The 15,230-nt window shown below is 53.5% G+C and overlaps 1 protein-coding gene across 1 annotated transcript in view; it reads right to left on the bottom strand.

Annotated features, from left to right (window-relative positions):
• Positions 1 to 13,998: 13,998 nt before the first annotated feature.
• TEAD4 (TEA domain transcription factor 4) overlaps positions 13,999 to 15,230 on the bottom strand; it is a 35,921-nt gene continuing 34,689 nt past the window's right edge. Inside the window, exons 10-11 of the mRNA XM_007469452.1 lie at positions 14,427 to 14,579; positions 13,999 to 14,294 (exon numbers count right to left, since the gene is read on the bottom strand). Coding sequence (XP_007469514.1) covers positions 14,181 to 14,294; positions 14,427 to 14,579 — 267 coding nt within the window. The 3' untranslated portion in view covers positions 13,999 to 14,180. The remainder of the gene's footprint in view (positions 14,295 to 14,426; positions 14,580 to 15,230) is intronic.

Raw genomic sequence — 15,230 nt, forward strand, 5'->3', positions numbered from 1 at the left:
CTAGTAGATGTTTCCATAGAAGGAGGGAAGGAATTATAGAAGAAACTTGGTCTCTTCGTTAGAAGCAAGTCACAGGTGCGTGCGCTCAAGGGGAGGCGTGAACACCAGGAGTCAGGGATTGGGGGACACCTTGGGGGTCTGTCCTCCCAGAAGGGAAGGGGATTCGGGGCGTTGGCTGGGCACTGCAGTGCAGTGTGCCGGATGGAGGTGGCAGCTGGGTGAAGGCAAAGTGGCGAGCACTGGAGGGCAAGGGTCTGGCTGGGGATGGATGGGGTACTGGGGAGAGGGGCTTAGACTTTGATGGAAATTGTGTTCTCTGCCTTCCTCCATGATACGGACTAGGAAGAAGAAATCTGCTTACCTACAAAAATATGTCGTGTCAAAAAGGTTAACTTTGTTAAGTATGTATTGATTTTATTTCCTCCCAAAGGCTGACCTCCTTAAAAAGCAGATGGTTGAGGCGTACACACTGAGACAACCTGAGAGAGGAGTCTTGAAGATAACAGGGAGAAAGAAAATGACAGCCCATGTCCAGCATAAAAGGCCAAGGAGAGCCAGAAGGCAAAGGAGAAAGGAGAGCGTCCGAGCTGATGCTTTGAAATTGGAACCCAGCCTAGTGAATTCCATAAGGTTGCAAGAGATGAAATTGTGTGACTGTCAATAAAGAGGATGGCGGTTGATAAGACAGGAGGATTGTGAAAGTGAAGGGGGGTGCACCTGCAGCCCTAGCCAGGACGTCCAGGATCCAAGCTGATGTACATCCATATGTGACATTAAAAAATTCATTATATTATAATTAAAATATGTATAGCATGACATTAAAGAAACAGCAGCAGCTGGTCGCTAAAAGCTGGTAATTTAAAGGGGGGGATCAGATGAGAAGCTCTTACATTTAAAGTATATTTTCGAAAGGACAGAGCAAGGTTGGAGGTTATTGGACACATCCATGTGAACTCACTTTCCGGCTCTCTCACTGGAGTGGACTGGGAATGGAGAGTCCTCCCTCTGTTCTCACACGGATAACGTGATCTGCGCCACGAGTGCCCAGATATTGGTCACTTATAACATTCACCACTTAAAGAAACCAGGCCTCCCCGGAGAGCAGCAGGTTCCACGCCTCGGGGCAGAAAAGTCAAAGCAGGCCTAAGTCTGCTAGAGGAGGCCAGAGCACAGCATTTCAAAGGACACACGAGGTAGTGTGAAAAGGAAAAGGGACACAGCAAAACAAGGCAAAGCTGATGATCTGAGTATCAGAAAGGAATCGAAACTTACAAAAAGCCCGAGTCCCTAATGATACTGAATACAGATTGCACTAAAAAAAGGTGTATGTGAGTTCCCCAAAATGTCAACTATTCCAGCAATGTGCATGCCATAGCCAAGTGCTGGTTAATAATTAAGCTGTGAATTTCTTGTGCTGTTATCCAGGCAGTGAGACACCCAGGGATGAAGGAGGCATTGGGGAGTCTTTTTTTTTTTTTTTTAAGGGGAGGGTTTTAGGAATTTTGTTATTGTGGCAGGCAAAATTTGACGGCAAGAAGCCAATCCCACAGATAATTGCCAGGCTGGGTGATGTCCAGACCTCTCTCCCAGCCTCACCCAGTCTCCAGGTGGGCGAGTCTCCATATCTGTAACAGTATGGCAGCTCCAAATACGGAGCTTATATCCCCAAAGTGTAAAGTGTATCCAAGTCCTAAACCTTCACTGTAGTCATCTCAGCACACCTGTGAGGCTGATTCTGCTTGTTTTGTTTAGATAGAGGCTTGAAAATAAATATAAACATGACACAAATACGTATTAAAACTTTTGTGATTGGTTTAAGGATGTGTCTAACAGTTAATTATTGTAACCATTAGGGTAATTTAATTTATATTTTATCTGGGTTTGGAGAGTAAGTTTAAAAATATAATTTATTTTTTGTTGCTGTTGGTTGGCTGCGCCGTGCAGCTTGCGGGATCTTAGTTCCCCAGCCAGGGGCTGAACCCACGCCCTCGGCAGTGAAAGCATGAAGTCTTAACCACTGGAGCACCAGGGAATTCCCTAAAAATATAATTTAAAATTTAAATTCTTTTAAAAAATTCACATAACATGAAATTAACCATTAACCATTTTAAAGTGAACAATTTTTACCTGCTGTTCACAGTGTCGGAAAAGTATAGAAGTATGTGATCATATTCGACTTGTGATGCTAGTTTAATACTAAGGTGGATTAAGTGTGAAGGTTAAACACCTAAATAAATCTGATTAGATCTGTAAGTTGAGACTTATTACGTTTCGTGAATAGTGTTTAATTTCTTAGTGTTAAATGCTTAGTGTCTAAGATTTTGTTAGATTTATAAGTCTGCCTTGTTAGATATTTGAAGCGCTTAATTATAGTTTAAATAGTCTAAGCTAATTTAATTAATCCAGTTTGTGAGAGTAAATGTTTAGAGAATTTGTAAGGTAACTGAACATTAATGAAAGAAAAATATATTTAACAAAAAAATTACTAGCTTTCTGAACCAAACAGCAAGATTTACAAGTTGAACTTAATAAGATCAGGCTTTAAATTTTACAACTTTAATCAATTAAAAAAACTTAAAATACACAAATAACATGAGGTATTCTATTCCATGCATAAAAGTTCCCCTCAGACATTAAAAACTCAATTGATAGTGACTCAGTAGGTTATAAACTAATACAAAGGTATAGAATGATATTTATTTGTTGAAATTTTAACAGTTGAAAATAGTACGTCAAATGAAAAGGAAGCACCCTTTTTTGAAGTTAATTTTTAAGTTCTATTTTTATTGATATTATTTTATTTATAGTAACTAAATCAAACAATGATGAGTGTGTTGCTCAAATGCATACCTTTGCCAGGGGAGGAAGCCCATCACCTGCTCCACCTCCAAGAAGAAGGAATGATCACAGATTGGTCCCAGTTTGGGGGCGCAGCTTTTCTCTGCACCTGGTCAAAAAGCCTAGCCTGTTGCTTCTCACACTTTGCTGTGCATAGGAATCACCTGCAGATTTTGATTCCAGTAGGATGGGTGTGTGGGGTGAGAGCCCCTGGGTTCCAGGGATGCACGGGAACCACACTTTGAGCCAGAAGGGCATGGTTTCTCCATGTGATCACATGTGGATATGGCTCTTTTCTGGGGTCCCAGTTACCAAAGGCCAACGCTGCTCCATCAGCCGGATCGGCCACGTCTATCTCTCTGTGGATGGGACAAGCGGTCTTGCTGTCATACAGTAGCGGGAGAGAGGAGCCACTGTCTCCTCTAAGGAGACATGGAGGCAAATGCCCTCCGTTGCCCTTGACTCTTGCACTCCCCAATTCACAGAGATCGTACCCTAGACTGTCTGGGTACAGCTGTGGTGGGAGAGGGGATAAACAGAACAGGAGGCCTGGCGCAGTTTTGTTTATTTGTCATGTGATTCCCCCACTAACGTGTAAGCTCTCCCAGGACCTGGACTTTGATTCTATTCACTGCTGCATCCCCAGGAGCCAGAACCGTGCCAGACACATCCTAGGTGCTCAGAAATTATTTATGGGATAAATGAGGCCTACTTGGGTAGTAGGCGTTCGGGCCAACCCTTCTAGAATTCGACATTGGGGTCCAAGTCTCACCTGATAAAGACAGTGGTACGTGCCTGGCTGAGCCTCTTGCAGGCATCTCTCTCCCTCGAGGGGAAGAACTGTGACCGAGAGAAGGATTTGGGTCTTCTTAGGCCCCTGGCCACAGTGCTATCTGAAGGCTGCTTCCATCTCTGGCCCAGGCCAGGGGCAGGGCACTCCTCACTCAAGACCGAGAGAGGACACAGACCAGAGGCAGGAACAGAGCAAAGGGTGAACGAGAAAACCCGAGGCCCAAAAAGCTACAAGGGGAATGTGATGAGTTGCCAAGTCCAAGGCAGCAGCAGCAAATATCAAAGCCAGGGACCACGGCCAGGAATCCAAGATTCAGTGAGATGAAGGGGAAGGGCAAGTGGGCCTGTGGTACGTGGGGAGGGGCCAGGCCATTCCCTGGAGCAGGCATGTGAGGCTTGCTTTAATGTGCCTCCAGCAGTGGGGCTGGGGAGGGTCAGGGACTTCCCTGGTGGTACAGTGGTTAAGAATCCGCCTGCCAATGCAGGGGACACGGGTTCGAGCACTGGTCTGGGGAGATCCCACATGCCGCGGAGCAGCTAAGCCCGTGCGCCACAACTACTGAGCCTGCGCTCTAGAGCCCACGAGCCACAACTACTGAGCCCACGCGCCACAACTACTGAAGCCCACACGCCTAGAGCCTGTGCTCCACAACAAGAGAAGCCACTGCAATGAGAAGCCTGCACACCACAATGAAGAGTAGCCCCCGCTCGCCGCAACTAGAGAAAGCCCATGCGTAGCAACCAAGACCCAACGCAGCCAAAAAAATCAATAAGTAAAATAAATAAATTAAAAAAAACAAAGATTCAAGATTCTGGGATGGACAGAACGGCTCTTGGTCTTCTAGGAGGCAGCGTGTGGTCTTACAAGTCCCAAGGCTGGCTTCAAGTTCCAGCTTGCACTTCCCTACATAACCTCAAGCAAGTCACTCAAAGTCATCTCATCTTCGCAAACCCTTAGGAAGGTGCAACCCATAATCAGCTTAAAGTCTGTATCTCCCCAACGATCGCCAAGCGATCAGAGGCGTACACCCGCCACAAAGGGTCTACATCAGGATCAGTGGGGATTTAGAGAGAGAAATTGGAAAGAAGTCAGCAAAGTAATGACCGAAGAGGAAAAGCAGGAGAGAAGCGTGCCCAACTTCAAAAGTGCTGGGCTCGGCCTCTGGAAAGGAGGCTGCAAAGAGAAGCAGATCCCCTTTGATATCGAGAAAACATTTCCACAGTCAGAGGACGCTCCGCAGACTCTTGCTCTGAACGTCTGACTGCTACCCAAGTACTTCCAAAATGGGATTGCTCGCCTGCCAGCTGGCAAACACATTTCCCTCCAGTGTTGGTGGTTGTCTGATCTTTACTTCTCTAATTATCCAGCACAGTCTCCACCCCTGTGGAAATAGACACATTTTGCCCGAGAAGTGAGAAAGCTTTCATTGCTGCCCTTGAAGGCCAGTGTCTCCCGGGGCCTTCGGGGCCAGCTCCCCGCTCTCTGCCCAGCACCAGGCAAGTTCTGGGGCAGAACCTCCTACACATTCACAACCCACTGTCCACCTACGGTCACCAGCACCGATGAGGGGCCAGAGAATCCAGGTCAAAGTACACGATCTGCGATGTAGTAACCAGGCGACATGAGTGATTCCTCTGTGCCTCAGTTCCTTCATCTAGGAAGAAAACGTCTACAGCATCACAGAGCAGCTGCAAACATCAAGCAAGACAGTGGGTTTGAAAGTGCTCTGGAAACTGAAAAGTGCTATAAAGAGTCAGGGGTGGGATTATTACTGTTGTTGTCGTTACAGCTGTTCATGCTTCAGACACTCTGCCTCTGTGTTTATCACCAGATCCCATGATGTATCGATGAGAAATAAGTTTGGCTGCGAATTACAAAAAAAAAAAAAAAAAAACACAAAATACAAGTGACTTAAAGAAGATAGTTTATTTCTCTCTCATATAAAATCTGTCCAGAGCTGTAATGGTGGTCCGTGGAATCAAAGACCCAAGAGCCTTTTATCTCGTTGCCTTACCACGAGTAACTTCCATTCTTAAGGTCATCTCAGAGTCCAAAATGGCTGCAGGAGATCCAGCCATTACATCACACCCCAGTCAACTGAAAAGAAGGAGAGGTGAAGAAGAGCGTGCCCTCTCCCTATTAGGACACTTCTGGAAACTGCAGCTCTGGTTATCTCCATTGGTCAAACTTAGTCACAAAGCCACGTCTAGCTGCAAGGGAGACTAGGAAATATGGCTTTTATTCTGCGTGACCATGTGCCCAGCTAAAAATGGGGGATCCTATTACTCAGGAAGAAGGGGAAACCAGGGCGTATCTGTCACAAGTGGTAATTTCTCTGTCTTCACCTTAATCTACGTGCCAGTAGCATTTCACCGCTGCCCTGGAAATGCTTTCTTCTCTACTACTGAGAAGAAAACCACTCTCTCCTGGTTTCCCCTCTCCTCTCCCCTTCAACGTTGGAAGGACTCAGGGCAGTCCTGGGGACACCTCCTCTCCACCTAAGTGATCTCATCTAGTCTCAAGGACTTAAAATACCAATCCAGGCGCCAGTGAATCCTAGACCGAGCCCTGACCTCTCCCCTTCATTCCAGAATCATACAGGCAGCTGCTATGGAAGCCTCCACTCAGAGGTCTAACAGGGATCTCAACTCAGCTCTGATCTCCACCCACATACTTGCTCCTCCCCAAGCCTCTCCCACCACAGTAAACATGTGACTTGAGCCAGGAAACGTGGAGTTAATCTTGCTTCCCCACCTTCCTGCACTCCCTGCACCCAAAAGCCTCAGGAAGTCATAGTGACAATCTTCAAAACGCATCTCAAGGTCACTGGCTTCCTTTCCTCTCCATCACTAACCCGTGTCCAGGGCATCGTCACCTCCGTCCTTGACTTTGCAGTGACCTCCTAATTGGGTCTCCCTGCTGCCACTCAGCCCTCTGCCCTTCCTCTTTTCCATCATCACATGACAGCCAGAGCGACATTTCAAATAAGTGAGTCAGGACAAAGGTGGTGGACTCAACACATACATCTATTTTGTTCCCTCTTGAAAGCCTTCTAAGATGACCACATAAGGATTTTTTTAAAGCTATAAATCCTAAAGGACAAAGAGAACAGGAGGATAGGAACAAAAATTCAGGAAACAGAAGGATGGGTGCCAGCTGACTTAGCAGACCAAGAGAGCTGAACCTCACCCCAGAGACAGCCAGAAAGAAACATGGTTTCTACCAACGAACTCGCCAAGTGTCAAGAGCCGACAGCACCGGGCATCTCTGGAAGCGGAGGCGGGGACGGGAGGGCTGCTCCAAGGAGGCTCCAAAAGAGGTGACGCTCCAAATCCTCTCCTGACTCCATATACAGCTGTGGGGTGCCCCTCCCTACTCAGGCAGAAGCTGAGAGTTCTTTCCCTCGGAGAGGATGACACAGAGTGTCCCCAGGGTGGGGGACACCAGGTCCAGTGGAACACAAGAGCCCCGTGCAGAACAGGGGGTCCGTACTGAACACTGGAGGTGGGGGGGCGGCACTTTTCTCCCACTTGGTGCCCAGGATGCTGGTGGCGGATTGTTCTCCACAGCAAGAAACTGAGGGAGCCCTTCCCATGGAATCTGACCCGGCCAGGAAGCCCTGCCCTAAAGAAATCTACATTCTAACACGAGAGCCCTGCCAGGTGGCCATGGATGCAGCCGGCCTCCCAAACCTGCCCACCTGCTCTGAGTCTCCCATGAGCGTCAGTGCCAGTCTTAAGTAGAGACGGACGACCGACGGTGACCTTCTGAGCAAAGGCTCTGGCACAAACGACAAAGGCCAAAACAGACCCAGAGGAAACAGATCAGGGAACCACGTCCCTGAAACCACTGCTACCCGCAGGTCAAGCAATGAAGATGTGGCCCATGAGATACGGATGGGACGTTTCCCCAGCTGCACCCCGGTCCCTCCTGCCCCTATTCCCACCTCAGCGCCCTCAAAGTGGAGGCTCGCTTCCCTGGGTCGTCTCGTGGCTACTCTTGTCACCTCGGAGAGGCCTTCGATGGCCACCCGCTCCAAGGAAGCCCCCGCCCCCGTCACTCCCTGACTCAGGAGTCCGGGAGCTTTTCCTGGAAAGGGCCACCGTGAGCCAAGTATGGTTTCTGCCGCCACCTCCCAGCCCTGCGTCATAGCTCGAAAGCTGCCACGGACCCAGGGTCACAGTAACCATGACCTGTTCCAATGACACTTGATTTACCGACACTGGGACTTGAACTGCAGACCACTGTCACAGGTCACAGTGCTAGTCTCCTTTGGATTTTTTTTTCAACCATTTCAAAACATAAAAACGATTCTTAGCTCCCAGGCTCTACAAAAGCAGGCGGCGGGCCAGATATGGCCAAACCCTGTTCTAAGACATCCTCCTGTTTTCATCAAAGCGCTAACTGCTTCCTGCTATTTTCCTGCTTACTTACTTTTTCTTGTTGCTTACTATTCATCAGTCTCTCGGACCAGAACGGAAATTCCGTGACAGCAAATACCTCTGCACACCCCTGGCCCCACCTGCCATGCTCACACCCAGAGCCGTGCCTGGCATACAGTCTGTGCTCAATAAATGCTCGCCGTGGGCCACACCAGCCACCCCGCACCCGCGGGACAAGCTCTGGGGGACAGCTGGGCACTCCCAGCCCGGCTCGCCCCTCACCCCCTCCTTTCCCAGTCCTTCCCTCTCTCCATCCCACACCCTAAGCCCCTCCGTGATGCCAGAGCTACCCACAAACCTGAGCGCCACGAAAAACCCACGGTCAGTGCTGTCCCTACAACTCCCTGACCTGAGGGGAGGGCGTAGTGTCAGGTTGCTGGCAGCCGCCACCTTTGGGATGAGACTGGTAGAGCAAGGCCCCCATGGGCACCACTCAGAGGGAGAGAGCTGGGGGGATTTGCTCCAGGCTAAACAGGGATGCACACGATCCCCTATGAACCCACAACCAGTAAGGATGAACGGAAGTGCTCAATAGGGTTTGAGGGATCCCACTGACCGAATGTTCACAAGCATCATAGCTTCTCAGCACCATGTGCTGGGACTCGTGGTGACAGAAGAGGAGCCATCTCTCACCCAGAGAAAACGACTCCTCGATCCTTGGATGGGAGAATTCAGGCCCCCAAGGTGGAGACGGGGCCTCACACTCTCACCACTGCTGGCACTCGGTCCTTCAAGGTCACTCGTCCCCGCTTGAACAGACTCACCAGCCAACGTCTGCGGGTGACCTGGTTTCCTGGTAGAGGAAGGGCCCCCGGGAGGTGGGCAGGTGCTGACACACGTGCCCTGGGTCCCGGGTCCCGGGAGCAGCACTGCTCAGGTGAACCAGTAAAGTGGGTTTGGGCCCATCAGTCCGCTGCAACTCGCAGTTCTGATTCTGGCTAGCCAGTGCCGTGGGCCCACTCACTCCTGGGTCAAGGGCTAAAATCAAGTTCCTAGGAAGCCAAAGTAGGGACCACATCCTGCCAGGCGCGGCCTGGACCTCCTGCTTTGGTGGCTCTTCAAATCCAGGGGGGTTGAGTCCAGGTGTTGCTTATTAAGCACCTAACACTCTGCGTCTGAAACTGCAGCGCTCACAGAACCCGGAGCCTCGCAGGAGGTGGGAGGCGATTGACTGGCTCGGATGGCAGCCAAGGCACGTCCTCCCAAGGGCTCGGACTGGCTGGAACGTCACCCCGAGTGCGGCCCCTTCTCCTGTCCTCTCGGGAGGGGCCGTCAGCTGGTGGGCGGCTCTGAGTTGCTGCTCCCCCTGGCGTGGTCCAGATTGGATGGCTCTGCAGCGGCTGTTTTGTGCTCTACCAACAGTGCCTGGGAATCCTTCATTTCCATACAAAGAAATCACTCACACAAGGGCCTTTGTGTGTGGAGCAGACTTTACTGAAGATTTGGAGACAAAGGGGGTTTACAGGGCAAAATACAAAAAACTTAAAGTTGAATCAGACATCCATGAGCTCAGAGACACGGTTTTCTCCCGCTGGGCTCCAGCCTTCCACGAAGGTGCGTGCCCACTACACCGTCCTGTCTCAGGAAGTAACACAAAAACCAAATTCTGGACAGTTTCTTATTCGGAGTGGCTTGGCCCTCCCTTTCGAGAGTTATTTTCTCAATGAAGAACACCTGCTCCCCTGTTTCTGACCCCAAAGTGAGGAGGAAAGTCTGCCCGACCAGGAGCCCCGAGGCCTCCTCTCTGTCTTTTGAGGGGCATCGGAGCAGAGCTTTTGCCTCTCTAACAATGAGTGTGTGTGTGTGTCTATGTGGTGAGTGTATGTGTGTGTAGGTGTGTGGTATACGCATGTGTGTACATGATGAGTGTATGAATGTAACCGTATGTGTATACACTGTGTGTAGGTATGTGGTGCATGTGTATATATGAGTGTATACAGTGAGTAGGTATGTGGTGAGTGTATGAGTGTGTGTAGGTGTATATAGTGCGTAGGGGTGTGTGTGTCTAAGTGTGTGTGTGTGTGTGTATGCAGCGTGTGAGTGCTGTGTGAACACGTGAGCGTCCGTGGCCGGGGTCCTCTTCGCCTGACTCGCTGCCCCTCTGCGCCCCGCGGGCCAGGTGTGGACCCCTCCCCTCACAGGTGTGGGCCCGCCCCTCACAGGTGCGGTCACGTTCTTCCTCCCCACAGCCAGCCCACTTTATTCCCATTTCACACATGAGGTTAAGAAGGTTCCCGGAGGGTAAGTCACTCGCCCAAGGTCACACGACTTGTAAGAAGCCAACTCAGTCCTGGAGCAGCCTGGCTCCGGGGCTTCCGTTCTCAAGAACAACTTATCCGGAGTTACCTTCTCATTTCCTGTCTTGGGCAGTAATGTCAGAAGGGGTCAAACGCAGTGACCTCTGGGATGAGGTGGAAAATCAAGCCCGCCCCCGCTCCAGCTCGAGTCCCTCCTCCAGGCAGGTGCAGCCCAGGTGTGCACTGGTGGCCCGGTCCCTGTGGGGCTCCCTGCTGTCGCCACCCCTGTTAACAAGGGACACCTGGGCCCTGCTCCACCCCACTGCCCTCCGAGCCCCGTGGGCGGGCCAGGGAGCAGGGGCCCCAAGCTGGCACACACAGCCCCAGAAGGGCGGGGCCGTGTCACACGCGCCTCCCAAACTCCTGCCGCATCCAGGTCACCCCACCCTACGGAAGGTCATTGGTGGTCACTGGGGCACTGTCTGCTGGGCCATCGGACCCCACGGGTCAGGAACCCATCCTGTTTCCACGTCCCCGCCTGCTGACACCTGATGATGTCAGCAGAGTCCTATCTGGCAGGCTCGGGGACACCCACCCATCACCCCCTCCCAGGCCCAAAAGGAACGGGTCACACACCTTGCACATGGGTACCCTTCAAACGTTCATCAGGCACCTGCTGTGTTCCAGACGTGGGTTCAGACTACAGAAAGTGACAGAGCAGGGCAGCTACAGTCTCCCCAGCCAGACGCTGAGTCCAGGGGGTGAGGCTGACTCGGAAACAAGGACGCGCACTGCTCTGTGGTTCATGGCCACCCAGTGCTGTTCCCAAAAATCAGACCCGACAGTCTTACTCCCTTGCTTAAAACACTTCCAGGACCTCCCATCACTCGGAGAAAAAGCCAAAGTCCTTCCCGAGTGCGGGGGCAGGGCCTGGGCCAGATCTGGGCCTGCATCTCCGGGTTCCTGATGTGGCTTTCCTCGCTGTCCCCAGGATACGCGTCACGCCCGCCCCCCAGGCCGCGGCCTCGGCGCCCTCTCCTCCTGTCTGCACCCGTCAGTCTGCACGTCCTTCACCGGCTCACTTTGTCTTCCCTCCTCAGTAAAACGCAAGCTCCCAGGGACCCCGTCTGTCTCGGCCATCAGTACGTCCTGCGCCTGGCACGAAGCAGGAGTTAAATAAACGTGTGTTAAGTGAGTGAATAAATGCATTCAGACTCAAGCAAGTTAGCCGGCCTCTCCAGACCCCACTTTCCTCATCTTTAAAATGGGGAGAGCACAGCACCCCCGGGTGAGGATGGAAGAGGTGACACAGTCCCTGTGTCCAGGGACGCGTGGCAGGTGCTCTGACAGGTTGTGAATGGAATGCTTTCTCCACGCCAGGACAGGAGCGACCGGCCCTTCTGCAGAAGACGTGGCTCCACGCTGGCTCTCGAAGAATGAGTGACAGTTCTCCAGGGCCTGCTAGCCAGGGGACATGCGGTGCCAGGGCCGAAAGGCGGGGAGGGGCGCAGGGGGGTGTCAGATGAGGCTGCAGGAGAGGCGGGGCCAGGTTGGGTCTCCCATTTGCGGGGCCCAAGGGTCGTGGTCTGCACAACACCACGGGGAGAGGCGCCTGCATCTGTGTTCTCCGTGGCTGACCGGTTTGGACTTTCCAGCTCTAAGTAGGTTACTGTCCCTTAGGCTACTGAGGTCAGTTTCTAAAGAGAAGGGAAGACTCACAGCCAACACGTGGCCCCGACAGCTGCACTGGCAGCCCTCATCCACAATACAAAATGAGGGGTCTAGCTTGTGCATCCATCCCAGGGCCCAGAGGCTGCTCACACACGCTTCTCAAGCCCTTGCTGGAAGGTTCAGTCGTGCTGGGAGGGCAGGCGTCACGAGCTCCCCTTATTCTGACAGCCCCGGAAACAGGGGCTGGGAGGGGGGAAGGGCAGGAGAGCCTTAGCAGACACTAACCAGAGGAGGACGTGTGAGTGCTTCTCAGGGACCCCAAGGCCCCCTCCATATCACATCATCCACAAGGGAGAGCTGGGTCCCCGCACGCACGAGGGTCACACAACTTGGCATGGAGCCTAGCAGCCGTCCACAGGCTGCTTACCTAGACGTTGCCCCTCTTTCAAGGGGCAGCCCCTCTCAATTTCCCCCTCCTCCGCGAACCTTCCACGCCCTGCCCCCTCCCACCTCTGAACTCCAACTGCTCTGAGGACCGCTCACCCCACTTAAGAGTTTTCCAAGCTGACTTCTCAGATTGCAAGGAGTCAGATGCTACGAATAATAACGCATACGTATCGAACACGCTTGTGTGCTCGCCACCGTGCTAGGCGCTCTGCATACACGAGGTAGGTACTGTTGTTATACCCATTTTACAGACGGGGAAATTGAGGCACAGTGAAATTAGGTAACTTGCCCCAAGGCCACACAGCTAGTCTGTAGCTGAGCACCAGGATTCCAATCCTAGCAGCCTGACTCCAGAGCCCTTGCTCCTAACCGCTCCGTAACACCTCCTTCAACGTCCTTACCCGCTTCTTATCCCCATACATCTCTCTGAGTGGTGGGCACACACAACACCTGCAGGTTGAATCTTTTCCCCTTCGGCTCCAGACTCCTGGAATTGTGGTTCCCCACTAGAGGTGATACCAAATGGCCGCTAGGTGGCAGCAAAGACCCGGGCCCCGAGAGCAGGGATAAGGGGATGATAATAATGTTTACTGTATTTGGTGCATCTTGCACCAGGCCCTTTACCGACAAGATCTTTCCTCCTCACTGAGCCCTTCCCCCTTTACAGGGAGGAAGGACACTCACGCTGAGACAGCTCGGGCAGCAGGGAACAAGAGGACTGAGGCCAGTTCCCAGGAGAAACAGACCAGGGAAATCCCTCGGCGGGTCCCCTCCAGGCGCAGCGGGGAGGGGGGCACAGAACCTGACCTTTAGGTAGGGAGTGGACTTAGGGAGGGCGTGGACGGCCTGGGCTGCTCCAAGGCGGCACCCGGCAGGCTTCTTGGCTAGGAGGGGTTTGTGGTGAGACTCACAGACCATCCAGACTGCGTGGTCTCAGAAACCACTGGTCCACCGCAGACCTCTGACCAACTGTCTTGGCCTTCACCACACAGAGGAGGCCGCGTGACTCCGGCCTCACCGCCCACACTCAAAAGCTGGCTGCACCACTGCACTCCCACTCACTGTCTCGGGCTCCCCTGACCTGGGACCCACCCCCTGGGGCAGCCAGCGTGGCCACGGAGCCCATGCCTGGAGACGGATGAAAACTACCTGAAGAGCTCTGACCGCGTCCACTTCCAACCTCCCGAGAGTTCAGTCACCTCCACACCTGAAACCCACCCCCCCGGGACTGGACCGCGCCTCCCTGTCGGCTGTCCTGGGGCAGCAGCAGCAGAGGTGGCCAGGGCGGATGCATCCATCACTCCCAGGTGGCCGAGGTGCCCACACAGGACGCACAGGCCGAGGACCCACGCCCCCCTCAGGCCTCCCAGCGTGGCCAGCAGCGGGAGGGCAGCGGCTCCAGTGCAGCGCAGGGGCTGACCCATCTTGAGCTTCAGCATCTGGATGTTCCTGGCTGAGTCCACTGGGGCCTTGGCTTCAGGACCGCACCCCGGGGCTGCTTCCGGCCTGTTTCCCAGCCAGCCCCCTGCTCCCTCGGCCCCTCCCGAGGCTCACACAGCCAGATGGGGCCTCTGAAGGTGCACAGATCTTGGGTTTATTGGGCTCAGGCACTGTGGGTTCAGGCAGTTTGTTCCTGGGTACAAGAGTCATGACCTCAACTCTCCTGGCGCTTTGGGGGGGCTGCCCCCGCGGGTCCCCACCCCACGTCCCTGCGCACACGATGTCCTGCCCCCCTCCCTGCTCCCCGGTCTCTTATTCCTTCACCAGCCGGTAGATGTGGTGCTGAGCCCCGTGCTCACTGGCCGACACCTCGAAGACGTACGCGACGCACAGCAGCGTCTCCTGCGTGTCTCTGTTGGTGACCACCTGCGGGGGGGAGGGGAGGAGGGGGTCGGGGCCCAGGAGACAGCATGCCATCTTCTCTGCCCACCGCCCACTCCCACCCCCCAGCCCTGCGCGCACCCCTGCGCACCCCCGCGCGCGCACCCCCCCGTGCACCTGCAGGATGGTGAAGTTCTCCAGCACGCTGTTCATCATGCACTTCTCGGGCAGGTGCTTCAGCTTGTGGATGAAGTGGATCATGTACTCGCAGAGCGGCGAGCGCTGGATGCGGTAGCAGTAGTGGCCGTTCTCGTAGCGCGCGTACTCGGTCTGCAGGGCCCGGGGACAGTGGGGCTCAGGAGGCCGCCGCCCATGGCCAGCCTGGCCGGCCCCATGAGGAAGCTCCACAACCCGCCCGGCCTTAAGTGGGAAGGATGGGCAGAACCCAGGGAGCCCTCGAGACAGAGCACCCCCCGCCCCGTGACCCAGACGCCGGGTATCGGAGGAAGGAGCTTCAAGACGTGGAGACGAGGACGGAATGACAGCTCAATCCCGGCCGCACATGGGGGATGGGCCACAGGGACCTTGTGGCCACGGAACCGTCACGTATGTGTAGCTACACATCTGGGCACACACACACAGGCATGCATACAAATGAGTGCGTGTAAACGGACGGAATGTGACTCAGGTTGGTGGGCTACATCGGTGTCAACAGCCAGGTTACTAATGGTCCACTCTAGGTATGTAAGATGCTGCCATCGGGGCAACTTGGGAAGGGATTACCGTTGCACGTGGATCCACAACGATCTCAAAATTAAAATTTCACTGGAAATAACTAACTCGAAGAGCTTCTCAGAGACCACTGCTGCCTGGGCTCCACCCGAAGGGTCGTGGGTTAAGAGCTGTAGGGGAGCTCAGCTCTGGGGTGCTGGAACGGCTCCCCGTGACCTGATGGGCAACAGGTGAGGCCCACCAGGATGG

Source organism: Lipotes vexillifer, unplaced genomic scaffold (assembly GCF_000442215.2).
Source record: "Lipotes vexillifer unplaced genomic scaffold, Lipotes_vexillifer_v1.1 scaffold395, whole genome shotgun sequence".
NCBI lineage: Eukaryota > Metazoa > Chordata > Mammalia > Artiodactyla > Lipotidae > Lipotes > Lipotes vexillifer.